Source organism: Ammospiza nelsoni, chromosome 14 (assembly GCF_027579445.1).
Source record: "Ammospiza nelsoni isolate bAmmNel1 chromosome 14, bAmmNel1.pri, whole genome shotgun sequence".
Lineage (NCBI taxonomy): Eukaryota > Metazoa > Chordata > Aves > Passeriformes > Passerellidae > Ammospiza > Ammospiza nelsoni.
The window spans coordinates 13838940-13866457 of record NC_080646.1 but is presented as its reverse complement, the minus strand read 5'-3'; the positions used below and the strand labels follow the sequence as shown (position 1 = coordinate 13866457).

General features: G+C 39.5%; 1 protein-coding gene across 2 annotated transcripts; it reads right to left on the bottom strand.

Moving 5' to 3' along the window:
* Window positions 1–242: 242 nt before the first annotated feature.
* AQP9 (aquaporin 9) lies at window positions 243–27518 on the bottom strand. 2 transcript variants are annotated; one of them, XM_059482100.1, is made up of 6 exons: window positions 27200–27518; window positions 16369–16495; window positions 12734–12871; window positions 10545–10663; window positions 8728–8945; window positions 243–3802 (listed from the first exon to the last, which is right to left on the bottom strand). In XM_059482100.1, exons 1-6 carry the CDS (start codon window positions 27299–27301, stop codon window positions 3640–3642), a joined length of 867 nt encoding a protein of 288 aa, XP_059338083.1. In that variant the 5' UTR covers window positions 27302–27518; the 3' UTR covers window positions 243–3639. The 2 variants fall into 2 exon arrangements, with proteins under 2 accessions (XP_059338083.1, XP_059338084.1); XM_059482101.1 differs by lacking the exon at window positions 27200–27518 and adding an exon at window positions 27056–27160.

Sequence of the window (27518 nt, the reverse complement as noted above, 5' to 3'; positions counted from 1 at the left end):
GGGCCCTGTGGTGTGGGTGCTCCTGGCCTGGCACTGCCCTCTGCTCTGCTCTGGCACTGTGCTGAGCTGCAGAACATGCCACAGGGGCTGTGCTCTGGGAATGCAGCTTGTTAGTCCATCTGTTCTTCCAGCACAGGGCTGTAAAACATTGTAGGTCGTAACAGGCAGCTATTTATTTCTTAAGTCCTTAGGTGCCAGAGGGGAGGTTTCTGTTATGTATATAAAAATAGCACTGGAATGCATTTATTAGGAATTGACTATATTTATTTTGAACCACAATATTTGAACATCCAGATCCACAGACAAAACTCCAAGAAAATGCAGTTTCTGCTATACTCTGTGCTCAGTTCTCTGATCACTTATCCTTGCCTGTATTGCCACCCATTGTGAATAATTTCACTGACTTCAATAAAACAACATGCAGTAGCCAACTTTTAACTCAGTACTATTTGCAGCTTTCCAAATTACTCCAGTTCTCAGTTTAGCTCTAAAGAGCAAACACATTGCTCCCAAAAAAAACAAACCCAAAATGAAAGTTGAACAATACCCTGAAATTAATTTTTTTTCAACATTAAAATCAAGACTGATTACTATTAATTCATTAATCAAAATATCTTTCAGCTAGAAAAAAATGTTGCTAACTGTTATTATTAGTTTAATGTGTGACCACTGAATATCAGTTGATATTAGGAAATTGCATAGTTCATGCAAAGTCAAAATACTGTTTTGTTTCTTATAAAATAGCTAATGCCTGTATAAGTTTATGGAATGAGGTGATTTTATTGTTCCCATTACATTATTATGTTTTTGTAGTAAAGAATCAGCTGAAGCCCTTGTCCTGAAAGCAGGAATTAATTCGTTGAAATTTAAATTTTCAATCACAGACAGGTCTATAACATCTTGTTACTGAATGAAATTTTGGCTTTTGTGAATCCAGGATGAATTGTGATATTAATACCATGTGTACCCAAAGAATTTACAAAATATTGAATGATTAATTAAAAATTAAATTCTTTAAGCAAGCACAGAATTGACAATAATTTGAGAGCATATTTAAGACATTGTTATGCTAGCATGCTATGTGTCACTGCTTAAGATTTTCATGTTAATAACTTCAAGGCAAGTAAATGTCACTCAGACAGAAATTCTGTGCATAGGAATGACATGAGTAGGAGAAACAAGGTATTATGTTTTCTAGACAGAACATGTTGTGATCAAAAGGATTTTGAGAAAATGAACAACTTTATGTACCTTGGCCAATGCACAGGAATACAGCAAGTGTGGGCTAGTCCCTGAGCAGGCTGGATAAATAAACTGTCCTTTTCTCATTCCTGACCTGTATTCTCCTTTTCCCATGTTTTCCATGGTGGATTGAAGAGGCAATATAGTGATGCATATGGAGCCTACTGACTATGCGAAATCCTAACACAAGTGATAACCTGCCCCTACCATTTTGGATGAAATTGGTTGCTTCTAGTTAATTAGCTGTTCATTTTCTGCACAGATATTTCATGTTAGATGTTGGTGTCAGGGGAAGGGCTGACACCACTGAGAGCTGAGGGCAGCCCTCAGACTGACTGTACCTCTGTAATCCCTCTGCAGACAGAGGAGCCACCTGGGAGTGCTCCTGCGCAGGGGTGGCCAAGGGGGGAGAGAGAGCACTCACTGCAGGGGAGGGGTAAACCAAAGGATCAGTCTGCAACTGCATTTGCACCCCATCCTGCTTTATGTGGTGCAGTTTATTAATACACAGGACAGAGGATCTAGCTTGTCTCTGCTACCAAGAAAAGGTTTAAAATTAGGACTAATTTTCACATTGTATTTTAGATTCTTCTCTGCTCAGACTGAGAACTGTTTCTGTAAGCTCTCCCTTCTTGTTCCTAAGACTCTCTAGCCAGTGATACAAGGATGCATGGATCAAATGTGCATGGATATGGCAGAATTTAACCCACAACAGAGAGACTGAATTAAATGAGCATTTTGCAAAGGGCTGATATGTCTCTGGGCAGCCTGAGTTCATTACAGTATGTAAGTTTTCTTAAAAACATGATTAAAATTTGAATTATAGTCCCCCAAGTATGCTGCAAGATCTGACTTGGAGCTGCAGCAAGCAGAGCTTTGCTTCATGTGCTATTTTTGTTCCTTTTGCTGCCATGAATTTGGCATTGCATCCCAGGGAGTGGGATCAAGACAAGCAGTGACAAAGGCCTGATTGCTCCAAATGCTGAGGCAGGTTCTGACCATGGTATTTTGTAACATCTTCTGCACATACTGCACGGAAGTGCACAGCCTGTTAGTGGCAGCACAGAGGGCTCCTCACTGCAGAGGTGAAATCAGAAATGCGGTGTGGAATTTGAGAGAACAGAGTTCTAGGAATCCAAAGGGAAGAGCACCCTGAAATGAGTGAATTGAATGGTGCTCTGAAGTTTAGCCATGAAAGTAGCTCAGGAGCATTGCTGAATCAGTTGTCTGTTTATTCATGATCACCACCACCAAGCATGGACAGATGTATACATAATAGAAATAAACTTTGCTTTAACTGAATACATTCAATTCACAGTGATTAAGCAGAAATAATTTCATTTTCAAGGCTGGATATTTAGGAAGGGGTATATGTGCAACAGTTTCTCTTTAGTGAGAGATAACCACACATCAGAGCTCTGATGTGGATCTGACCTTCCTTGGGGAATTCAGATTTAGGACTAGCTCTGAGACCAGGTTCTAATTTTAATTAGTGCTCCCACATTAAAAATTGGTCCCACAATGCAGATGAAATCCACCTATATAAACCAGCAGCAGCAGGACACTTTAAAGCTTATACAGACCTAGGCTTTGTGCTGACCTCTGCACAGCATCAGCCCCTTGCTGGGCCATCTCCACAGGAATGAATTGTATCCAGAAAGCACAGCGGAAGAGATGCAGATTAGTATTCTACATAAGGCTTTTAATATTGGGTAGCATAAAGGCCAAGTAAATAATCTAAAAATAACTAAGCATTAATGCTATGAAGACCCTGTGCAGAAGTTACCCTTTGTCTCTTTGGTGCTGATCTTACAACAAGCAGTTTTTATCTTTTGTGATCATATTGTGAATTACTAAACCTAATCACTGAGGAGTTGGTTTCTAGCTGATCAGTAGTGGCTCCATAAACTTTAGTAAAGTTATTTAAAACTTTCAATTGGCATTTAGCCAATTTCAGAATTGTTTTAAATGTTTAGACAAGCCACTCTCTTAAGAAGTGAGTGATGCTCTTGCACATTAATTCAGCACTGAACTCATTAACTAGCTATGCATGCAGTTTTTTATCAATCTCAACTATTTTCAGTTCATTAGACAGCATGATTAAGATCATATGAGTTGAAGTAACAGACCAGTGCATCATCTCACCACAATTGTATCTAGGATAACTTGACCTAAAAGCCATATGGAAAGGACAATTTAGCCTTTCCATACTCAAGATACCAGTTTTGAATATGATCAGCCCAATGTTTCACGGAAAGACTTCAGTTGTGAACTTCTGTACAGAATGTCTGTTTTGAAAGGTGAATTTCTAATTGTGACAAATGGATTTCATACAGTGGTCCAAACAACCATTTGCATAAAAACTGCACAACACAATGACAGAAAATTCTTCTCTTCTTATGCCATATTGGTCAATTCATATTTAGTGTGCACATCATTTTCTTCTCCTGGCTGATGATCTGAGTGATGAATTTCAATAAAAATGATATAGGTCATTGCTCCAAGTACACCTCCCAGCAGAGGTGCAACTACAGGAACCCACCACCAATTATTACCAGCCCTGTAAGACACAAAGAACAAGAATTAGTGTTATTTGTTACTCTGGTGAACACCTTTCTGTGAATTAGTCACTGAAGACATCCAGTGGTGTGCCACTTGCTATACTGTAGACATTTCTATTTTGTCTCATGTTTCTGTAAATGGGTGACACCCACCCTACCCAGGCTGGTTCTGATTGAAATGCTAAATAACAAGCACCAGACAGGTTGGTCTGTGTGTTGTACTTGCTGTATTTTAGAAAATAAGGCCTTTTTACTGCACGTCTATTTGGGGCCAGAGGTTGATTTCTGCCTTGTGAAAAGCACGTTTCACTGACTATCAGGGAAGTGAAAGGGCACGTATTTATTGTCCAGCAATCTTCACTTGTGCTGTCCCCAGATGCTTGTGAATAGGTTTTCAGGATGTTACAAAAGTGGCTTATTTCATCTACATGAAATAAGCCAAGTTCACACCTGAAATAGTATTATACCATCTTCCTCTTGCCAAATGTAAAAAATTAAACTGAATTTTGAGTAAATTTACCTTAAGCAATGTAATAAAATAGAGTGACTTTAGAGCTTATTATCCTTGACTGGAGTGGTCAAGATTTATATTTCATGATGTAGTATCTTATCTCTATGTTTAAAATCTGGTGTCCTTGCAAGAGGCAAATAAATGCTTAGAAGTTTTATACACCTAAAACTTTATCTTAGAAATTTTGTTTTCACTAAGAAAGTCCAGCATGCTGATTCCACTGAAATGTTTACATTTGCACAATTACTAAGATTTCATTTTATATGTGTAGTTTTACAGGTGTATTTAAAGTAAGACTTCCATCACTGAACTGTATAAAACAATAAATAACAAACTTTTAATGCAGGAATATTGGGCTGGCAGAATTGCTCTCCTTTTCCTAGAGGTCCACTTTCAGACAGTAAATAACTGAGTATCTATGTCAGCACAGTGTCTCTTAACTGTACTGATGCATTAAGATGTTTTGATTTGATAACATGCTGTATTAATTGACTATGTGAGTCTCCAATAAAAATCCAGCTACCTCAATTTCATGCATATTGAAAATAGAGAATTTTTTTTTCTCCCAGAAATACAAAGGGACAAATTAATCTGCAAGAGGAACTTTACAGGAAGCTGCAGGGGAACTTTTAAACTCTCAGGATAATTATTCAGCAATCAGTTGTAGAGCTTTATGCAGAAGTGAACTTGTCTTTGTCACAATGCAAGAATAGAACTGGGAGAATATTGTTGCCCTGTTGATTATGCTATTACTCCTTGTTCAGAAATGTCTTGCATGTGTATGTTTTACCTTTGGAATTATTTCTGTTTTGCCCTGAGGATATAAAGTAACTTCTGATGTTGCTTTACTGAGTTTATAAATCTGTTTGTTTTTGAATCATGGAGGGTTGTTGAGCACTTGAATTTCTGGAACAAGCATGGACTAATGTTTTATTGAATTAATCAGCAGAACAAAAGCTTTATCAAGTACTTGCACGTATTCTTCTGCGTGATGTGTTTATACGGGGGTGTGTAGTGAAGGTGTTTCTTGGCAGGGTTCTCTCAGCCTGTGCCATGAACTGGCCTTGTCAGCTCCTGGGTGACCTTCTCCAGATCACGGTCTGTGTCTGCAGTCAGCTGTGTGCGGGACAGCCTGTGCTGATGCTGGCTGTGAAGCCTTTGAAGAGAGAGGCTGCTGCCAGAGCTGCAGTGAGGTCAGTCCGGACCCAGCCGAGCAGGGGTTTCTGTGGCACTCAGTGCTCTGCCATTGGCACAGGAGCAGGAACTCGCTGTGACAAGCACAGATGGCCAAAGGCCCCTCAGTGCCCTCAGCCTCTGGCTGTGCCCACACAGCTTTTCTTTAGGAGGGCACCCAGCGCCGCCTCTGCCATCGGCAGGTGCTGCGTGTGTGGGGAGGAGGCAGGAGGGGCCTGGCCGCAGAGCTGAGCTTGGCTGCGGGAATTCCCGGGAAAGGACAGTGTCTAAGCTACAGGGATTGGCAACTTGGGCCCACCTTTCACTACCCAGCTGCTGCGGGAAAGGGAGATACCGCTGTTCGTGAGGTAATGCGGGCTGCAGGGCTGCACCCCAGGAAAGGGAATTCGTGAGGTAATCCAGGCTGCAGGGCTGCACCCCGGGAAGAATGCTAAATGTTTCAGAGCCGCTTTGGCACCCAAATGCCGGTGCAGACAGGAGACTGGCCTCCTGGCCCTTCCCGCGGTGCAGTTCAGCTCGGCGCTGCCGCCGTGTCCCCGGTGCCGGCGGCCACGAGGTGTCAGCGTTACCGCGCCGAACCACGCTGGGCTAGCCCGGGCTGCCTTCGAATGCCGCCACCAAATACTGCTCTGGAGAGCCCCACCTCTCTCTCTTATTGCGGTTTCAGGCTCGGTTTTGCTTGTCAAAATCCAGTCTGGTGTTTGGAATCAACGCTCTGGCTGTTTTCTCACTACAGACAATACTTTGCTCCCCAAACTTTTCTAAAGTTTACTAGCATATTAAGCGTATGCTTAGGGAAGACTCCTGGTTTTCTGAGGGGAGCCTTTAACCAAAACAAGCTATTTGCATGGGCTAGGGAAACCACACCACAGCTTGTGTCTTCGGGCTTGGCTTTGGGGGAAATGCTCCTTTAGGTGTCTTTGTGCAAAATGTACTAAAAGAAGCATTTAGAAAATCCCAGCTCAAGTGCAGTCCTGTCATCTGGACAATTCCATGGTCCAGCAGAAGGGCTCCCCTCCAGTCCAGTTCCCTGCCTGAGAGCATCATAAAACCAGCATTTACTATACCTTCAAGCATGTATTCCTTCAAAGGGAAAAGAGGGGTTTTCTCTATTGTGAGGTAATTATATCCATGTTTAGAGTATTTGCTTGGGAACAGTGTAGAAAGTCTTGCCATTATTTATCTGATCTATTCCAAAGTGAAGGTTTCCGGTGGTCCCCAGCTGTTCTGTAGGCAATGCTTGAAAATTCACTGACATGGACTCAATTGCCTTGGGAGATGCTTCCATCCTCCCCCATTCAGTGTCTCCTGAGTATTTCCTACTGCTTGGTTTGTACAGCACTCCCCTCATGTCTCTGTGGAGGTTTCATGCTCAGCTCCCTGTTCCTGGACATGTCTTTACTGCAGAGCTTAAACACCTGTCTCAAGGTTGTGAATTCCATTTAAATGAAGATATCCAAGGTTTATTTGTCAACTGTTGCTGCATCACTTTGAGTTGCTCAGGTACAGCAGAGCAATCAGGCAATTTAGGATCCTAACTACAATCATTCAGGCTTTTCCCGTGGCTCTTCCAGCTGCCTAACAAGGCTCAGGTTCTTCCTAAGTCTCACCTGGATCTGTGCAGTAAATAAATAAGAACATATTCCTGTTGTATCATTCACTTGGACTTGGTTATAGTGGTAGCCTTTTAACTGAAGGCAGGGAAGAAGACTTATTCCTCATTTTTTTTTTTTGCATCACTTATATTGCTGTAAGTTTATTCTGTCAAGGATCAGAGATTTTGAATCTTATTTTTTATGTTCACATTTTAAAGTTTCTTAACCAGGTCTTTCCAGTGGAACTGCATTCCCTCTCTTATATAAAACCTTAAACTACACTAGGAGAGAGTCTATGTTGGTGTAGATGTGAAGTTTTCTTGTCATTGTTTTCATGTAAATGAATATGACCATACTTTCAGAGAGAAGGAGAGGTCACTGGTATTCTGTGACTAGATCACAATACAATCAAGCTTCCAACTTTCAGGAATGTAATGGCCAACTTCATAATACATTACCAATTATAGACTGACACCATGGCTGATACCACAGCCAACAACTACTTGTGATTACACAGGTGTGAGAGAGGAGAATCCTGAATGTGGGATGTTGCTCTGTGTGTCCTTGTTTTTAAAAAAATGCAGTGCCATGGTGCAGTGGTAAGAGCTACTGGGGAGGAAAAGTTTGGCTGTAGCCAGACCAATGAGCTGATCTCTCACCAGAGCTGGGCTACATCCAGCCTTGGCTCTGTGCTGTGTGCCTGTTTCAGCTATGCCATGCATGGCTTTTTTTTTGTATGAGAAAAGCTTTGCTACAGCTTTCCTCAAATAAGGTACATGATTTGTGTAAATAGAAATCATACTGAATAAATAGAGATTATTTGTGCTTCTTTTATTTCTTACTAAAATAAAATCTCTGCTAACCAGAGCTCTCCAGTGGCCTACAGTACTACTGGGGATTCCTACTTGTAAATAACTGGGAAAACAAACAATACAAAAATAAACCAAAAGATCTGCTTCCTGGTGACAGATTACTCTTGCTTAGATACCCCAGAGTGCCTCTTACCCTGGCTACGTGTAAGATGTGGATTTGATGTGCAGCTAATTAGCTGTGCATTGGGCCAGCCAAGAGTGTGTGTGTGTGCACATGGGGATTGGAGAGGGCTCTGAAATGTGGGAAAATGAAGGGAGCTTTTCCATTCACTCCTTCACTCCCAGTCAGGAAGTGAGGCTTTTAGATTGCTGTATATTTCTGCAGTAACTCAGAGGTAATCATAGGCTAAATCAATCTGATATGTCTCTGTTTTTTACAGCACCCAATAAATATTTCCACTTAATTCTCTCCTGACTTTTTCCCCCCCTGAAAGCTGCAGGACAGAAGAAGAAAGCACTCATATTTTCAGTGACCTCTTAGAAGCTCTAATATTTTGGGAAAGGTCTTCTTGAAACAATGATTGATATTAGAGATTATGCATGTTTGATTTGCCCTAGGAGCAGGAAATCCTTTTTAAAGCCCCGTTCCTAGAGGATATCTGGCTTAAAGTGCATGAATAGCTGCTTCTGGTATGCAAAGAATTACCTGTATGTATATAAAGTATGACTTGGTACCATGTTGAATCAGGATCTTACTTTCCTAGAAACATTTTTAGCCAGGAGCATCTGACTTCATCTCCAGGCATACTTACGTGAATACTTCCATCCCCCATCCTGCAACGGCTGTGAAGAGCCTTGGGCCAAGATCCCTGGCTGGGTTCATGGCACAGCCACTGTTCATTCCCAAGGAGCAAGTAAGAACAATTATAAGAAGTCCTACTGCAATTGGCTCCAGGCCCTTAGGAACACTGATATTTTTGGTGTCAAAAATAGCAAATATAGCCAGAAGAAGAACAGCTGTTGACATCACCTGACCAAGGCAAAGAAAAGAATATTGAATAAATACATGTAGATTCTTTCCAATAATGAAAAGAGAGGGGCTATGGCAGCTTTGTGGATTGGAGTGGCTTAGAGCTGGTATTTAGTTTTATCCCACTATATACAATAGCAAAATTTGGAACTCAGTGCTTTTCTACTTCACAGTAATGAGAAGTTTTGATATCTGAGCTGAAAGACAAAGACAAGAAATGTGCTGAGGAAATTTGGAAAAAAAGTCTGCAACAACAAGAGGATTTAAAAGGCATTTCCTGTGTGAGGTCTAATGTTTGTTTCCACTTTTTTCCTGTCAATTTTACACTTTTATTGACTCAATTTTTGGTAGTTCTGCTACTATAGCAATGCAAACAGTTTCATTGATATAGAAGTGTTTTATGTGACTGTAGTTTATGCTGAAAATTTAGACTAGATAAGCACCTCTTTATCCAGGTGTTGTAAAACATCAGAAGAAAAAGTGAAATCTGTCAAGTCAAAACTGAGCAGCTAAAATTAGGGTTGCATGTATAACTGTACCATGAACTCTGTACTACATATGCTAATTGAGCTGATGAAGGAAATTTTCTTGGAATTACTTCAATGCAAGTACAGCTCTGCTTAAATAAAATGTTTTGTCAATGTTGATTTTGCTAATAATTAACTTGATAGGAAAACAGACAAAAGCTTCAGTGATGTCAAAACATTCAATTTCTATACTGATTTGAAGACGCTTAAGTTTGAGGGATTTAAAAATTATTTGGTTTTCATCTGCTTTTAAGCTTGTTTTGAAGCATGCATGGGTAAAAAATATCATAGGGAAAAATCTGTTGACTGATCCAAAGATCAGAACTGTCTTTCTTACAAAACTTCAAAACAATGTTTAGATTTTTTTGAAGCCAGATTGCACAATCTTTTACGTAATGAATTTCTGTGTTCAGGCCATCTCTTGTTTTTCATACCTTACTCATTCAGTATTTATTTCATGTATTCCTGAAGAAGGTGGGTAAGTTGATTAGGAATATGTAAAAGATATGAAACTTCATTTTTTGCTGTTGCGCAAGTGGAATTAAAGGACAAAGCTTAGAAATGAAGTTGAGGATTTTTCAGATTAATTCATTTGAAAAATAAATATTACAAATCTATCTGTAAAAAAGAAGGTTAGAGAGGAGGCTTGTGGAGGCAGAAAACTCAGTTGTTCAGGGTATGTTAAACTGTCTGCTTAAGCATTATTTAAGGAATAATAGGTCCACAAAATGGGCTGGATTTTGATGCAAGTGGCCATGACTGCTGAGATTTATGGAGAAACATTGATTTATGCTGAGCAAAACCTCTTACATATATTGCTTTAAAGACATTTTGAGTGAAACAATTAAGATGATGTATGAGAAAGAACAACTTGGAATTATTTTGCTTGTAAAATATTACTAAAATGTAACCCCCTGCAAACAGCATTGCATTCTCATTCTGTTGTACAAGGGAATATCTGGCTGAAATGGTGAGGTTTGGCACACTTTTTAGATCTATGTGTTTTTTTACTGCTTGGCTTACAGGTTTTTTTACATTTAATTTGTAGAATTAAGATAGCAAGTGCACTTACCTGATCTGCAAATCCATTTACAAGGGACAGATAGGGAGCTGGATATGTTGCAAAGATCTGTGCTGTTGCATTTGGTCCTGTGACTTCAAGTTTTCCATTGCTGTACTCCATAAAGGCATCTGTAGAAAAAAAACAGCAACTGCTTGCACTTCTCCATGAACTTTTCTAGGTTTTCTAGGACTGGAATCTATGTGATAGGTCTGTGCACTTCACATTATCAACTGAAACTGATCTAAGGTCCCTTCCAACCCAAACCATTAGGTGATTCTCTCATGGCTTTTTCCTAGGAGCCCCATTCTTGGATTTGAGGTGATGTACTCCTCATACCCTCCTGTCTCATTTCTCCTCCTGTGCCTTGAAGTACTTGTTTCATGTACCACAGATTTCCAAATGGAGCCGGTTTTCCCCTGCTCATAGCTCCAAGCTCAGTGCCAAGGAGCATTTTCTGATTCTGAGTACAGATGTGTTATCTGCAAGATGTGCTACATTTTTTCTGATGACCCAAGAAATGCACAGCATCCTGATTGTGCAGTTGTGGATTCCCAGCCAGCAGGAATGACTGCTATTCCATTTGACAATGGTGCAGTTTTAGAATTAGGAAGATATTAAATGGATACTCAAATCTTCATAAACAGACATGAGTAACAAACTCTAATCCATTATTTTATTAGTGGATCTGGTGATGAGATGATATTTGTGAATAAAGAAATAGCTCCCCATCTCCTATGGAAGTTGTGGTGAGGGTGATAAGCCCCTCCTGAACCTAGAAGATAAATCTATTTCTCCTTTTTTCTGTTTATTCTAGCTTTGCTTAAAGCCACAACATGAGTGCAGAGAATTTCAGTTGTTTGCTTAGACCAGGCTCTCATTTGAAGTGTCAGATAATTCTGTGGCATTTAACTATTAGGGGGGGAAAAAAGGGATGATCTCCTATGTCTGTTTTTCTACCAGTGACTACTTTTCAGTGCACCTCAAAGAGTATGAAATTCCTACAAGTTGTAGGAAGTAAAAACTACAGAAGAGATTTGGAAATTAATTGGGGCAAGAGGAGGACTTGAGCAGAGATAGGGATATGAGAAAATCCAGCACTCCTGAATATGAGGAATATGTCCCTAACCTAGACCTAAGCTTCCTACTTTGGCTCCCTTCCCTACTGCTGCCCTTGTGGCAGAGCACAGTTTCTCCCCTGTCAACCCTAAGTACCTGTTGACACTGCTGCATCATGGCCACAGCCATAATTCTCACTGTCAGGCTTGAAGAGAACTGATTCAGATGAAAATCCTGTTCTAGCATTCCAGTGTCCAAATTCTAACACTAACCTTAAAAAAAGTAAACAACTTTTCCCAAAACAGTTCTCACTGTTCCTAAAGATTTTCCTCTTTGGGATTACTGTGGATACTGAGCACTGAGCTGACATGCAAGGAGCATTTCCATTTTTGTCCTTCCTGCTGCACCTAGACCCAGCCTGGTCTGCAGACATAGTGCCCACAGGAGAGAGATGTTGGAGGAGATGGGCTGGGCCAGTGGAAGCAGAGTTTTGGAGCAGGGGGTTAAAGCACAAGTGATCCAACTGACTGTTTTTTCCTTTGCTGGCACACTGTGTAAAAACCCCCTGTACCTCAAGGATAGGGGGAAGTTTTTCTTTTCCCCTTTCAAATATGATCTGTTTATCACTGTACCTGGAGTTCATTGTCTTGGAGAGTCACCTCTCAAGGGTGGTCTGAGCTTTGGTCAGGAGGGACTTGATCTCATATCCTGTACCCTCAATGAACAATGCTGGTGATTCTTGCCTACAGGCACTTGTAGCAGGTCTTTAATGTTTCTAATTTGCCTGGAAGATGGATAGCCCTATATCCTGGCTATTAAGTAATTTAAAATCCTTACTGAGAAATACATGATCTCAGAGTATCTGATTTCCCATGAATAATTTTTCTAAATATCAGAACATTTCCTGGAGTATTAAGTGTTTCAGTAAATTTGTAGGGTACCTGGAATGTTCAAGCCTTTGTTTTTCCCTTCAAACTCTTTATGCTCTTTCCGTTCTTCTTTTTGTAGCTTTAGCTTCATTCCTGCCATTAGCCCTGTGTGAACAAGAGTCCTCTGCCTGCCTGACATTCATTGAAAAATTGGGGCCTTAGAGACTGCCTGACCTCTAGTTTGTCCTGTGAACATGTCTAAGGTGTACTCACTGTAATAAATCCCAAAGACAGCCGCTGCTCCAACGAATGCTCCCAGGAATTGTGCTAATATGTAAATTGGTAATTTGGTCCATTTTAATCTTCCAGTCACGCACATGGCTAATGAAACAGCTGGGTTTATGTGACCACCTGAAAAATAAATCAAAAATTAAGTCATGTGGATGACTCAGATACATGAGAATAGGTGAAGGATTTGTAAAAATGTGGGCACTTTTGAACACCAGAGCAGTACATGGTTTTCTAGATGTTATTTTGCAGTTAAATGGTGATTGCAATTAAACTGAAACAAGTTGGATTAAATCAGAGGAGGAAGAGCCACTAAAATCCATCCTTACTCTTGATGCATGTGGACTGTGCTCTTTATCAGACTGCTGTCCTGCAGTATGTAACTTATAGAGAACTTTTCTAGAAAAACAGTAACCTGCCCCATAGGCTGGGATGGGAGGGTCCCTTATTCTGCACATATTTCCTCTCCTCGAGGCCTTTGACTTTATTTTCAGGGGAGAACTGGGGCAGAAAAACATTCCTTTAGTATCCCAAGCACATATTAGGATAAAGACTATTACTGGCTTGAGCTTGTACCTTGAGACAGTTGTGGAGTGCCCTGGATTTAAGTCATGTTTGTGTCCCCGTCTACAACCTGGGGTTACTTAGGAACTCAGTTTTCATAAGACAAAATTAAATAATGTTAGGGCTGTCCAGTTTCATGTTGGCTGTTGGTGAGCTGTGCCTGGATGGCACCTGAGGACAGCAGTGCATAGTCCTTCACTGTGTTTCTATCTGGTTCTTCTGCTTTCCAGAAAGGTCCATGATAAGGAAACTGATAAAGTAGCTGTGCTGAAACAAAGTTCAGTTTCCTGTGAAACTTCCTTCCTTTTTTAATTCAGGAGTAGCTACATCTGAACTTATGCATGAAAAAAGATTTCAGTAACATTGGAATTCTTCATGACAATTTTAGTTTCTAAAATATATTTATTATGTCATAGGGTCTCTTCCCTCAACATCTTTAGTCAACAAAAAAGGTGTTATATGCTCTTGGAAAATTTCATTGCTTACAGATACATGGTTGCTACTTAAGAAACACAAATTGCCAAATAAATGAATAGGTACTTCTTTGTAATAAAGCCCCAAATTTTGTAAAGACATAGGAGCCTTTGCTTATCTTCCAGATAAGGTCTCATTTTGGTCTGTAAGAATATCAGGGAAAAAAAAGTGGCCTTTGTCTTTGGTAAAATAACTGAAAGAGCATGTCCTTTATCTATCAAAGATTAGTGATGGAGAAAGGGCTTCTGTGTACAGTTTGTGTTTGTTTGCACTTCAGGTCAGTGAGTCATTATCTTATGAAATCCAGGCACCTTTGATACATAATGAACTGACAAACACAGATAAAAAGCTGGATAAAACCTTCTTTGTAGCATTTCCAAATGCTGACCTAATAGTGCCAGTCTTGAATTAAAAGCTGAATTCCTCACTGTGTTTCAAATTCTTCAGCACAGAGCAAATAGATAGATGGCACCTAATTTAACAGCCCTTCATGGGAATTTTGATTAATTGTTGTCTTTTGTTCCTCACTCTGGCTGGAATTAATAATTTTCCTTTCTTTCAACACCTGATTTTATTTCCCCACCTGTATATAATACAGGGTGACTATGATGGCCAGGACAAGTTATAGTAATATTACAGAGGCCTAATTAACATTTAATATGGAAAGGTAAAGTCTAATTGAAGGCTCTCATGCTGACATAGGGGAGTTACAAGATACTTGGTTTCTGTGCCACTGGTTTAAAACAAAAAGTTCACTTTGGACACTGTGTTCCTCCTTCTTTTGTGGTTGCAGTGATTACAGTCATCACTCTGAAATGCTAAGTTGGATAAAATAGGGGAAATTATCTAGATATTGAGGAAAATTAAAAAGGGGAATTTTCCTAAATAAAAAGCTGAAATTCACTAAGCATGCAGACAATATATATTGTTAGCGTTAATTTAGAATTACATAAAGAACTGATGAAAAATATTTTAGCAGTACCTAAACATGAGAATTTGACTCAAGAGCCACAGAAATTGCAAAAAAATTCTATCTAGGAACTTGCATTCTGAAGTGTCCACTAGTAATTGTGTGTTGGATAATAACAGCCTGTTGAAATATCTGTTCCTATTTTTTCACAGAGAAAATGCACTGCCTGCAGAATCCTTTGTCGTGGGAAAAGCACAGGAAGCACAATACTGCAACATCTGCAACTGCTCTGCCCTGCTGGGATTGAACTCTAATTTTCTACATAATGATGGAGATGAATATCCCTTAAAGGTGCAAATGTAGGACAGGTCTTCACAGGTTTGTTTTCATGAATCTGCATTAGATGAGTTTAGCTGCCTCCATGTAAACCAAGAACTGTAGTTAAAGGTTGTTCAGATAATAGGAATGTGCTGCTGAATTAATTTTGTGTGATATTAAGGAACAGTTCTGGTTTGTGTCAATGACAGTGACAAGACTGCCTGTTTTGTAGAACCTGGAGCACTTTCTAATGTGAGACTTTCTAATGGAAACCTTCTGCATGATGCCTCTGTAAAAGAATTTGTAAAGAGAAGAGAAATGGCCATTGTAATTTCTGTTACAGCAACTATTTCTAATGTCCTAATTACACCTAGAGAAATTTGTCCAGACCAACTTGACCCTCTTATGAAGGGTAAGAAATGCCTTTATGAGACCTGGAGTACAAGGGCACCATGTGCTTTAAAGGCCAATATAAACTCTGCATACAAAATAAAGTATTGTGTATTTTCGTGCTTAGCATTGTTCTTACAACCCATAATTTTCTATTTTAAAGGAAGACTGCAATTGTTAAAAGCATTTATACTAATGTTTCCAATCTTAGTTTGGCCAAATTGAATGGTGGAACAAGGAGACAAGGCAGCCTCCAATATGGCACCTGTGGACACTGGTTAGTTACCCCAGCTAACTTAGCCCCAGCTAAAGAGAGATTCCTGACCAATCAGCTTGAGCAAGTGTTAAAGCAGAAATAAGGGGGAAAGGATACTGACAGTGTCATTGAATATATCTCTGGTTCTGAATCTTTCTGATGTTTCTGCTTTCTATGATCTGGTGCTTCTGTGATAATCAGGAGCAGACTTGCTATTGCCTGTCATAGGACATGAAGAAATAAATTGCACTCTGTAAGGTGAATCCTGTTCATTATACCCATTAGAGGGTCATTCTGCTTTCTGTGTAGCTGGCCACCATTTTGTCTGCTGACTGCTGGATTGCTCTTTGTGGTTATTTCTTTTAACACAGTGCCTGTTCTGCCCAGGGTCATCTCTATTGACGGGATTTTCAAAGCAACACCAAGCAGATTTCTGGTTTGCATAGAACACTTTCCTTAAAAGCCAGACGTCTGCCAAGGTTTTCACAGTGTAGTTGAGATCAGAATTTGGTGGGATATTTTTTCAAACACAAAGAATAGAAGGAAATAAGAACACACAAGATTTTCTTGCAAAACCCTGGTGTGGATTCTGCTGTAATGGTGCTTACTGTTGCTAACTTATGATTGTTTATACCATGAAGTGGAAGCCCTTTAACAAGGGAGCCTTAGCACTGTAGCAATAAATGCTATAGAAGAAAAGTGACTTACCAGAAATGCCCCCGGACACGTACACTGCTATGGTGACTGCCATGGCAAAACCCACCGACACTGTCATGGGCCCTCCATGCACTCCGCGGCTCAGCACGGCCTGGCCCACACACCCACAGCCCAGAGCCTGTGTTTGGAAAGACAGGTGTCAAATCACATCTGTGTCTGTCAAATGTTACTGCTTGTGACTTCTGCTCTCCTGGTATGGCTGCAAATGCTGTTGAGTACTGAAACAGTGCTAGAATTTGTCATGTGTGCCTTTGCTGCAGCACACTTTTGCTTTTTATTTTTCTCATCTCTGTCACAGGGAAGAATGTCTGCTAATAAGGACCTCTCCCCACACAGAAAACTGTTCTCAGACACAGTGAGGGGATACTCATCAGAACTTGAAGCCCAACAAGATTGCACTGCCCCTTCAACAAAACTCTGCATCTGAAAGTAAAATTAATTCTCTGAGGTAAGTTCTCAGTTCCAGACTGATGTGATAAGTGATGAAAAATTTACTGTAAAAGTTATGAAAGATAGTTCAAAAATATTTTAATGTTTAGTGCTGAAAATAGGGATTGAGACAACTTTCTGGTATTTACATTGTGTGTTATTGTTATGCTGACTTTATATAATATATTGTTCTGGCAAAATATTTCACTGACTCTGCAGCTTGAACAATTAACTGAAGTAGAGATGTCTAAATAATCCACATTGAAGAATTCTAAATGGATTTAAACTAGTTTGGGATTTTTGTTGGTTCTCCTCAGAATCAAGTTCAGTAACAGGTTTAAATATTTGCTTAAGATGATGTTTATTCAGTTCAAAAGCCTCTGCTTACCTTCAAGCATATATTTAGAGTCTATTAAAGATGACAGGAAAGATATTCAAAGGGACAAAAACCTTGTAGTTAGAGATAGACTAGCTGATCCATTTCTATGTCTTTGAAAATCTGCTTTTTAAATATATATGCCTATGTGCTTTGCTGCACAAGGAGCCAATGGAAGCTCTCAAATAATTTCTGTAGTCTGAAAATTTTTGCTTCTCTGCAGCGCTAAGTGATGTGACTCATACAGTTTCTAGGACGTGAGTAGATATATGTTGAGCAACCTTATTGCTTATTTTCAGTTGCAAGGCAACTGAATTCAGAAACTGCAAAGTAATGGGAAAATCTGTCTTGCCTTAGAAATAGACTGTACCAAAATGATTTGGTGATCAAGGTTTAACAAGCAAGTCCTGCTCTAATAGATGCAATTTAAACAGGAAAATCATCCTTTTGTTTCCATTATTTCCCCAAGGGTTTTAGCTAATGCCAAAATGTGACAGAAAAGCTCTCCATGAAATGATTCTCTTAGCCAGCTTTTGGATGCAGACGGCATTTCTAAGTGCCCCAAGACTGTGTCATATGCCCAGGTGCAGCTCTTGCCTGAGGTCATAATCATGTAAGCAAACAAAACACTCACTGGTGCCAGAGTGTTGCAGCTTGGGTTATGTAAGGGTGGGGTGGTGTTAGATAGCCACAGTTTATTGGACTGTAATTAAAAGCTCCAGGACACAGTGCAGGCTCCAGTCAGCTGCTGTGCAAGAGATGAGGCACGCCTGCGTTAGCCCTGCTTTCACCTGCACTGCACGTGATCAGCACAAATGCACAGACAGACAGCAAACTGAAATAAAACAATAAAACACAGTGGGGTTGGTCACAGCTGAAATGGCATCTTTTTTTAAACTTCATATGAGACAATTCCTAGTGTGTTTTTATGTTTAATATGGAAAGAATGGGTATGCTGGAATTCATAAGAATGTACAGGAGGTGGAATTAACATACTCTAGTCATCACTTTCCAGATTTCTTAAAGGGAGTATTCCAGAAACTGCACCAAGCAAGATTTTGGGGAAGATATGACTCAGATGAAGAGCAAGCTCAGTAGGCTGCTCTGGGCCCCTGCACATACTGGGATGCAAGTTGAATACAGGCAACCAGCTTAATCTACAAGTAGAGTGTGCACTTGTGTTCTGAAATGGCACAGGCAAAGTTTTGCAGACTCAAAGGCCATTCTTTTGAAAACATTCTCTCTTTCTGTAAGGATGATGAAAAAGAGAACAGGGGTAGAGGAGATGGTGATAGGAGATAGCAACATCTATGTATATCAACTACAAATTCACAAGAAAAGAGAAGGAAATAACAGAAGGAGACTGTGGCTTCCCTTCCTTTATCACCAGAACTGAGGAGAGCCACACAGAACAGCTGTGCAGTCCTCTTGCATTGTAGCTCCTACTCTGCACATCTTAGGGAAATACACAACCACAGATGCTCCATTTCTGTGCTAACCAGTCTCTCTACTACAGAGAAAACACGTGAGCCAGCTGCAACACGGCTGCATTCAGGGGACCTGCTCATGTACAATGACTAAATGCTGCTGCAGGCACAGTCAGTGTGTGCCCATCCAGGGATGGGAAAACTGGAGCTGAGCCTGCAGGTCTGAGCTGTGGCACTGTAATACTCTCTCCATTTGCTGACCTTTTAAAAAGGAGAGAGAAAAGTTGCCTCATACCTACTGTAGTTAGGTTGGTGCAACTGGAAACTATCACCCAATCATGTAATTACACAAACAGCAATGTAATACCTTGGAAGTCTTTGTTTGAGTTAAGACCATCTAGATCACTGAGTTGTAATTAAATATTCTAAGATTTTAGGCCAAGCTCAGCCATCAGTTGCACCCACATCACTCATTGATTGAAGCGCATGGAGTAAATGGGAGTTTAATTTACATAGATTACAGCCAGATCTCTTTATCTTGTCTATCTTATGTTGCCAGATTTTCCTCTTAGCAGTTGTCTATAGCCTGATCTGCTTAAAATTACTGGAGTACTTTCAGCACTGACTTTTTTTTTGTTCATAAAATCATTACTGCCCTGAAGAACATGCTTGGGTGTGGAATAGCTGTCTGAACCTTCTCTACCAAAAAAAAAACTTGCTTCATAGGCCATTAGATCATTCTCTTTGTCTTGGATAACAAGGCTAATGTTAGGAAAGGAAAACAACTGGCCTTCAATGAGTCTAAGGTCCTGTTACTGTCTGGAAGCTTGCAGGACTTTGTGTCCCACATCAGAGAGACTAAAGATCATTTTGCCTCCATCTTACTATTTTCAGGATTTCTCCAAATGTTTTTAATAGTATTTTTCAGTGTTAATAGGCTTTCTGCAAGATCTGAAACCAAAATTTTAGGGAATCTATTTTTCTACATGGCCAGTAAAGTTTTAGACATCTTAAAGAATGCTTACATAAAAAAGCCCCCTTCTTATCACCCAGTCCTAGGAGTGGTGTGCATTTATAGGCAGACCCTCTGACTGTCACATTAAAGAGGCAGCTGAGTTTTGAGCAGTGTGGAGGGAATGAGCTGTGCTGGACTCTGTTCATCCCCGGCTCCAGCTGTGGTGACACACCTGCAGGGGGTTCCACAGGTGTCCCTGCAGGCACAGTGTGGCCTCAGTGGCTGCACAGCTCATGATGCTGTGCATGAGTTCAGGAATTCAATGTGTTATAAGGAATACAGTCAGCAGGTACAAAAAAAAATTAATCATAAACTGCTCACTTTCAATCATGAAATGCTAGAAAAATAGTGGCTGTATTTGCAGGTAGGGATCTGTGCCTGTGAAAACTTCACAGCATTCTTCATGGTGTACTGTAGTCTTGTGCAGTTCCCCTACCCAACATTAATATTTCCAAATAGGATTAGCTACTTATAAAAGTAGTAAATAAGCTTTTCAGTTTGAGGTGTGGTTATTTGGTCGTATCTTCCTAAGGGAGTGTGTTTTAGAACTCACTTTCATTTCCATCCCTTCATTTACAAAGCAAGTCTGCTTAAGAATTTACCTATTGAATTTCATAATAAGATGTTTTATAATATTAGAAACTTTTTCCACATAGAGATGTATTTTTGCTGTGTATCACATAGGATCTTAATTCAGAATGGGTTCTGAAGTATTCTTTCACCAGGGACAGTAATGGTAAAAGCAACAAAAACAGAGACATGTTAGATTTTCTAAAATTCAGGGCATTAGCTCTGCAAGAATTCAAGTTACAGGAAAACCCATTTCAGGAAAGACCAGTCTTCATCCAATTTAATGTTTAATATTTGCTATATTTTGTTAAATCAGAGAGTATTTAAACTTTTAAAGGTGAGATAAAAAATACAGCTTACGAGTCAAGCTTACTAGTCACAGCTCTTATTTTATCATTAATGAAATGTTTTGGTGAGGTGGGGAGGATTTCTGTATGTTATGATTTAATCAAGTTTAGAGCAATAAAAATTCACTGTATCTGTTCTCCTGATGTTTTTCTGGGAAACAACCAATATCCTCTTGGGTTCAGATGGATTTTAATTCTTTTTCAGACTTGCTATCTCATAAATAAGGGGTGAAAGAACCCCCAAGCCCTTACATTTAGTGAATTAAATAGTATAGACATAAGCCTTAAAATTATTGCCATTTTGAAACCATTTTCTAGTGACAGAAAGAGACATTACTACTTGGAGACATGATTGTAAATTTAATAAAACTTTGGATGATTTGTGTATATAAAGTTTTAAAAACATATAAGTATAAGGTTCAAATTGCTTTGTGGGGAAAAAAATAGTGAAAATATTGAGGGACAGACTATGCTGTGTTATATAAACTGATGCTTTTAAATTTTATTATTGCTTTTGCATATGAAATAAGAGACAAATAAAAGTTTGAAATCACCTAGAGAGAATGCAGAAGTCTGCATTTTCTCATATTTTGTTATGATTAATATTGCACACTCAATCCTGAAATGCTAAATGCTTTTCTTTCCTGAATTATAGAGGGCAACTGGTTTGAGTCAGTTTCTTTACTGAAGACTGTTTTTATTTTCTTACTAATTTTTAGAAATTCAGGAAAGAAAATGAAATGTAATATTCAGACACAAACTTTCAGGAGTGAACCACTGCCTGTTGTATCAGGGCTAGAAAGAAAAGGCCAGGCAAAGGAACAACATCTTACCTAGCAGCCTTGAAGAGAAAAAGAATCTGTTCAGGTGCTGCTTCCCTCCCACCTTATTCAATTGTTCTTGAGCTATGATGCTTTGCTTCCTACCCCAAGTGAAAAGCTTTAAATCTTTCTAAACTCCTAAAATATATTTAGTCTCTGCACCAACTCTGTGTTCTGTAGCATTGAGAAAGTGTGCAAGAGTGGGCATTGCAGACTCTGAGAAAGGAGGATTTCTATCCTGTCCCTGGAGTGTAAAGGGTACATGTTCCTTTTCTTTTACTCCTTCCTTTGGCTGCAGAAGCAGTGGGGTGGATCTCTGCTGGGCCCTCATGGTTAGAGGTATGTGCTTAGGAGTAATTAAAAGCAAAGCTGTTTGCTGTTGGAAAAAAAAAGAGAGGAAGATGAATGCTTTTAATAGTAAAGAAACGTGTGAGGAATGGGTTAGAGGAACTGAGTCACATTTGCCTTTAAACTGGACCATGAATTGGAGAGCTCCCTAGAATTCACTTGCAACTAGAATGGTTTACTGAACTGTTGAGATCACAAAGATATAAACTCACTGCATAGCACAAACTACATTTATTGTCTTTTATTCTGTTCTCCAACTGTTTATGACAGCTTTAAAAAGTTATTACTTTTATTACCTTTCTTTTATTTGGTGAAACTTTTGAAAAAACACCTTGTAAATTTGTGTCTGTAAAACATAAATTCAAGTTTTGCACTCACAGTTGAATGTTGGAAAGATGCAAGTCTGCTATAAGTCTCAGGCAGAGGTGCCTATGCTTCAGCCCTATAGATGAAACTTTCTGGGGAGAAGGGTATCCACAGAAAAAGGTTTTGGGAAATTAAGTTCAGCTTACTGAAACCTTAAACAGTGAGTGTTATGTGCTGGGGCTGACATTGCAGAAATGAAGATAATTTTCTTCAAAGTTTTCATGTAACACAACATCTGAGTCACCTAAAAGTTTGAAATGTCATATACTGGGAAGCCTAAGTTTGGATGGAAAACAAAAGATTCCCCTGGTTTTTCAGAATGTTTTGCCGTCATAAATATTCTGGGGTAAAAGAATAATTAGCTAACCTTCCTTTCAAATTTTTCACACTGCTTAATATTCAGCTGAATTAAAGAATGACTTCTAAAAAAGAAAGGCTGTCTAGAAAAAAAAGCTGGTAATAATAAGATGATGAAAATAGCAACAGTATGCAAGAACACCTCCTTAACCTCAGTACAACTAAGGGTCTTTGTTACCACTTTGTCTTCTGTTTGCAATGCTGATTTAATACAGTTTGTATTAAATGGAGTTTGTATGTCTTCACCAGAATCATTAGCAAAATGTAATGCCATCAAGTATATGCAACTATATAACATTAGATTAATGATGGCATTTATTATTTTTTGGTTGTACTATATTTTTGCTGCTAGAGACCCAGATGTATGAATCTCTGACATAAGAGCTGCTCTTCAAAGTGCAAACACTGCTAGGGCTCATGGTATTTGTAGCATTGTGTAATATTTTAAAAGCTGAGTGACAAATCAAAATACCAATTATAAATAAGTTTTAATACCCTCTTATCTAGCTTTGACAAACTTAAGTCCACTAAGAGCTAATTTTGCAAGGTTATGTATTCCAGGAAATTCACTACTGATGGCAAACAAGGCAGCTGTTAGAAAGTGCTGATATTTAATTTTTTACCTTAGACAAAACTTGCTGTAATTTCATCCTATACAAAAAAAAAATTCTCCATTGCACAAAAATTTAGGACTTGGGAATTTATCTTTGTTTAAAATGTCTAAGCAGTGGTTTTGTGTTAAATGTTAAACACTTATTTAAGGAGCAAAGGATCAAAAGCTATGTTTGCTGTCATGTAATAACATCATGTAGTGAGAATTCTAATGCATGTTTAGAATAAGGGATATATGTTACCCTGCAGTATTGTAATTAACGTGCACTGGAATGTAGGACTACAAAAAGTAGATATAGAAAATTGGTTTAAATTTTAATCTTATGGACTGAGCAAATCTGTGTAATGCCAATCTTGAAGACTTTTCTGAAGCAACTCAACTCTGCAACAGAGCAGGAGCAATAACTTGAATAATGAAGTGGTCAGAATATGAAAACAAAACTAAAACATTTTGATGATAAATAGCCTTCCTCATTAGCTGAGCTATTTCAGGGCTGTCATGTATTCAGTTCATGCTTGTGTCTTGAATCCTCTAAGCACACACAAACATTTGCTTCAATGGGAGTTGCAAGAGGCTCCCCACCTCCAGCTGGAGACCAGGATTATAGGAATAGATATATAAAACTATCTATTAGGAGCATGTATACTTCCCTCTTGTATTTATATGCTAAATGGAAGCCTGTGTTTTGTCTCAGCAAGGAAGTCAATGCTGCTCTGGCCTCTGGAGATCCTGGCTCCTGTGCAGCTCCTTTCTGGGAAACTCTGTTCAGTAAGATGCTCTTGAGAGTGAAAATGAAATAGAAACTGTGTTAGGTGAGCAGTAGCTGCTAAAGGAAGCCACATGGCCTATTTGGCATCTCCTTTTGGAACTGTTTCAATTCAGATATACTTAATGGCATAAGTCAGAGAAAATCCCATTTTGGTTGAGAGCAATGCAGTCAAGTTCCAAAGAGGAAGTATGGAGAGGAGCATGATTAAAAGCAGAGAGGCAGTTGGATAGGTGAGTTCCATGCAGACTCACTAAAAGCCACATAAACCATCTATCTGCGGCAGCATGGCTTCCTGACTCTTTTGTGCTAGCACACAGGTGTTGTCCCCCAGATTAACTCACAGAAGTCCCAAGAGGAAATGTACTGACCCAGGAAACATGATTGAGAACTAAAAGCTCGCCAGAGAGCTCTTCCTCAAGGGAGACCTTGGAGCCAGTTCCAGCTGAAGAAGGCTGAGACTGTCTAAGGCTGGGCTCTCAGCCACCATGGTGCAAACAGGCAGGTGTTCTCCCAGCTCAGGATGCTTCCAGGCTCCTGGAGTTTCATGTTTCTTACAAAAATTGGGTGCTTTGCTAAGCAGAGAGCATGGCTCACATGGGCTGTGTTATCAAGTTGTATAATGTAAGCACCTGAGAACCTGTGGATCTCTCAGGAGGAATTATATGGAGCATCTCCAGTCTGATTCACTGGACTGAGCATCCGTTGATGGTCAGCACATTTCCTGTGATTCTGGAGCTCACCTTCTACTTAATTTTCACCTGGAAAGAGTTTTGTCTACGTGCTCTGAGTCCATGCTGCAAGGCAAAGTGCAGCATGCTAAGTAGGGCTGACCAGAAGATTTTATCCAAACTCTGTGCCCAGTGCCTTTCTCAAGGCTTGTTGTGTGAAATCTGTCCGACATTGCAGGCCACACCCTGAGGTGAAGGCTGGGTTTTTCTCTGGTGAGTTATTCCACTTTCTAGATTTCCTGTTTGGAAAACAACGTTGCAAAACTGAGAGTTACCAAAGATGGTAGCTTAGGCTCCTACTAGTACGTGGCCTCTGATGTTATTCTCTAGAAAATTTAGAAATAGCTGATTTGGAGGGACAGAATTTCACCTGGCTAACTCCCAGCAGTGAGTCCCAGATTTGGGTGTGGTCAGTTAGCATTGGCTTCCAGACAGAGCCTGTGGCTAACAGAAATGCTGGCTCAGCCTTGCTCCCTGGCACAGGTGCTCTCCACAGTTTCTAAACCCCATCACAGCAACCTGAGGTGGCTTTCAGCACAGACATGATTCAACTGTGCTGTAGGCCGTGAACTCTCCTCTCCTTTGTAACAGCTTTCACACACAGTTCTTACACTATCCTAGTACTAGAACTTCTGCGTACATGCTGTTTGCCAAGGATTTCTGTCCTCTGATTCACCAGGATGCCTCTTTCATTAGCTCCAATTTAAATTAAGGGTTTAATATTTATCTGTGCTTTAGGTGAATACTAGCTGACAGTTTTAAAGCAACAGCAATAAATAGAATCACTGAACAAACGAGATTGTAAAAGACCTTTGAGATCATCAAGTCTAACCTATCAACTACCAACACATCAACAACTAAACCATGGCACTGAGTACCATGTGCAGTCTTTTTTTAGACACCTGCAGGGATGGTGACTCCACCACCTCCCTGGGCAGGTGATTCTAGTGCCCAATCACTCTTTCATTGAAGAATTTCTTCCTGATGTGTAACCTAAACTCCCCCTGTGCAGCTTAAGACAACAGCAGAAAAGGCAGTGTTTCTTCACAATAAACACTTGGTACTGCTGCTAACTTGTGCAGTCTAAACATAAGCTGAGGTATGAAAGCACTGAGATAACTGCAGTTTAATCCAGGTGAGGCTCTTTCTTCTTCAAACCAAGACTGGAACTAGAAAGGGTAAGAGAAATGAGAAACTCAGATTGTCAACAACAATTTTGTAGCTTTCTACACTTTCTACCATTTTCTACTACACTCATATGGTGAATATACTAGGAAATAGGATCTGGGTTTGCATTTCCTTTCTAGCCTTGTGCAGCATAATATTAAATAATAGCATTTGCTGTCTAATCTGCACTTTAATATGTTTTCTTCTCTTGCCTAATTTTATTAATGGAAGGAGGGGGAGGATCTTGTGGCGAGCGCAGAGTACTGGAAGTCAGGTGATGTGGGTTATATTCAGAGTTCTGCCACAGGCTTCCTGTGCAGGCTCCTGTAATCAGGTTTGCTAATATACAAAATTAAGATAATGACATTTCCCCTCCTTACCAGGGTGTTGTGACATTTAATTCATTAATGTTTGTAAAGTGCTCTGTGCTCCTTGCTTCTAAATGTGCTCCTTACTGTAATAACGTCTTATGGATGGTATTAAATTTGAGAATAATGTTATTTTAGTGCCGGTGCACTTCAGTTGGCTGAACTGTAGTAAAGACCATAATTTCCAGTATTTTATGAGCTACTGGAATTTTTAGATGACTTACTTGAAATTTAGCTAATATAGTTACAGTTATAAAACCTATGACAGTACTGTGCCTGCTACTTTTTTTTCCTTTTTCACTATGATGAAATATTTAGCAATAAGCAAGACTTTGTCCAGACAAAAAGGAGAAGGAAAGAAAGAAAGTTTGGCATAAATAGTCTAGTTGCTTGACTTCTAGCACTGCTACACAGCCTGCTCTCTCCCCTGGTGAGTCACAGTCCCAGTGCAAAATGCACAGAAAAACTGCGCAAGAAATTAGGTAAAGAAGTAAAAATCTGGGGTTAAAAAAATGGGAAATTTAGGTGATTTATCTAAGTTGTAGCAGTACTATAGGACCAAGCAATATATATGTAATTTATGTTATGGAGTTAAAAACAAACAAAAAATTTTAAACTTAAACAATCTCTGAAGGTTTGGCAATGCAACTCCAAATAAATTCACTACAAATCATAAAGCTAAATTCCTATATTACACAGGAAAACAACCCAACTAAAATTTTCTAAACATGCAGTACAATATGTTTGTTAATGTAAACAGAATATGTGCATAAAATGAACTGCTGAGATTTTAAAAAACAGGAAAGTATTAACAACATTCATTGTGCTTCTCTGGATTGTTCAGAGTTTACTCCTTCACTGAAATTCCACTCGTAGATGAAATCTAATGCCAATCAGACAATTGTAGTACATAAAACAATCTGGTTTTTATAGGCAATGATAATTACATGGGGTGAAGAAGGGAATTACAAACTTACCATCAGAGGAGCAATTCGTTCAGGCTGTGCATGCTCAGGCTGTAACCTCGCTGCTGGCACAGTACAAGGAAAATGTACATGTCCCCTCACAAGCACTGTCCAACATTAGATTAGTAGGAAGAAAAGAAAGCAGCTGACACTTACTATCAGTATAAAAGTTCCCAGGAACTCTGAGAGGGCTTCTTTAACCAGGCTGTTCTTCAAGGAAAATTTCTCCTTTAAACTCCTTTTGTTTTTCCGGCTCATTTTGGCTTCCTCTATTGCTCTGGTGCCCTAGTTACAAATACACACAGAATTTGTTCTGTATTCGTCCCTGCTCCAGCTGAACTTTGACACTTTTACTTAAACATTGAAATATGAGATTTCATCTTGTACAGCCAGTGAAATCATCTGACTGCAGGCATTGACAGAACCAACTCAACATGCCCTAACAATTCATCATGGGTTTGTCATTCTATGCCTT

Bases quoted from the DNA above. Each gene is read 5' to 3' on its own strand.
- AQP9 (XM_059482100.1), bottom strand. From the start codon at position 27,301: ATGAGCCGGAAAAACAAAAGGAGTTTAAAGGAGAAATTTTCCTTGAAG. The intron at 12,872-16,368 runs GTAAGTCACTTT...TTTATTTTTCAG, and splicing joins CGTGTCCGGGGGCATTTCTG to GTGGTCACATAAACCCAGCT. The intron at 8,946-10,544 runs GTAAGTGCACTT...TGCCTTGGTCAG, and splicing joins TAAATGGATTTGCAGATCAG to GTGATGTCAACAGCTGTTCT.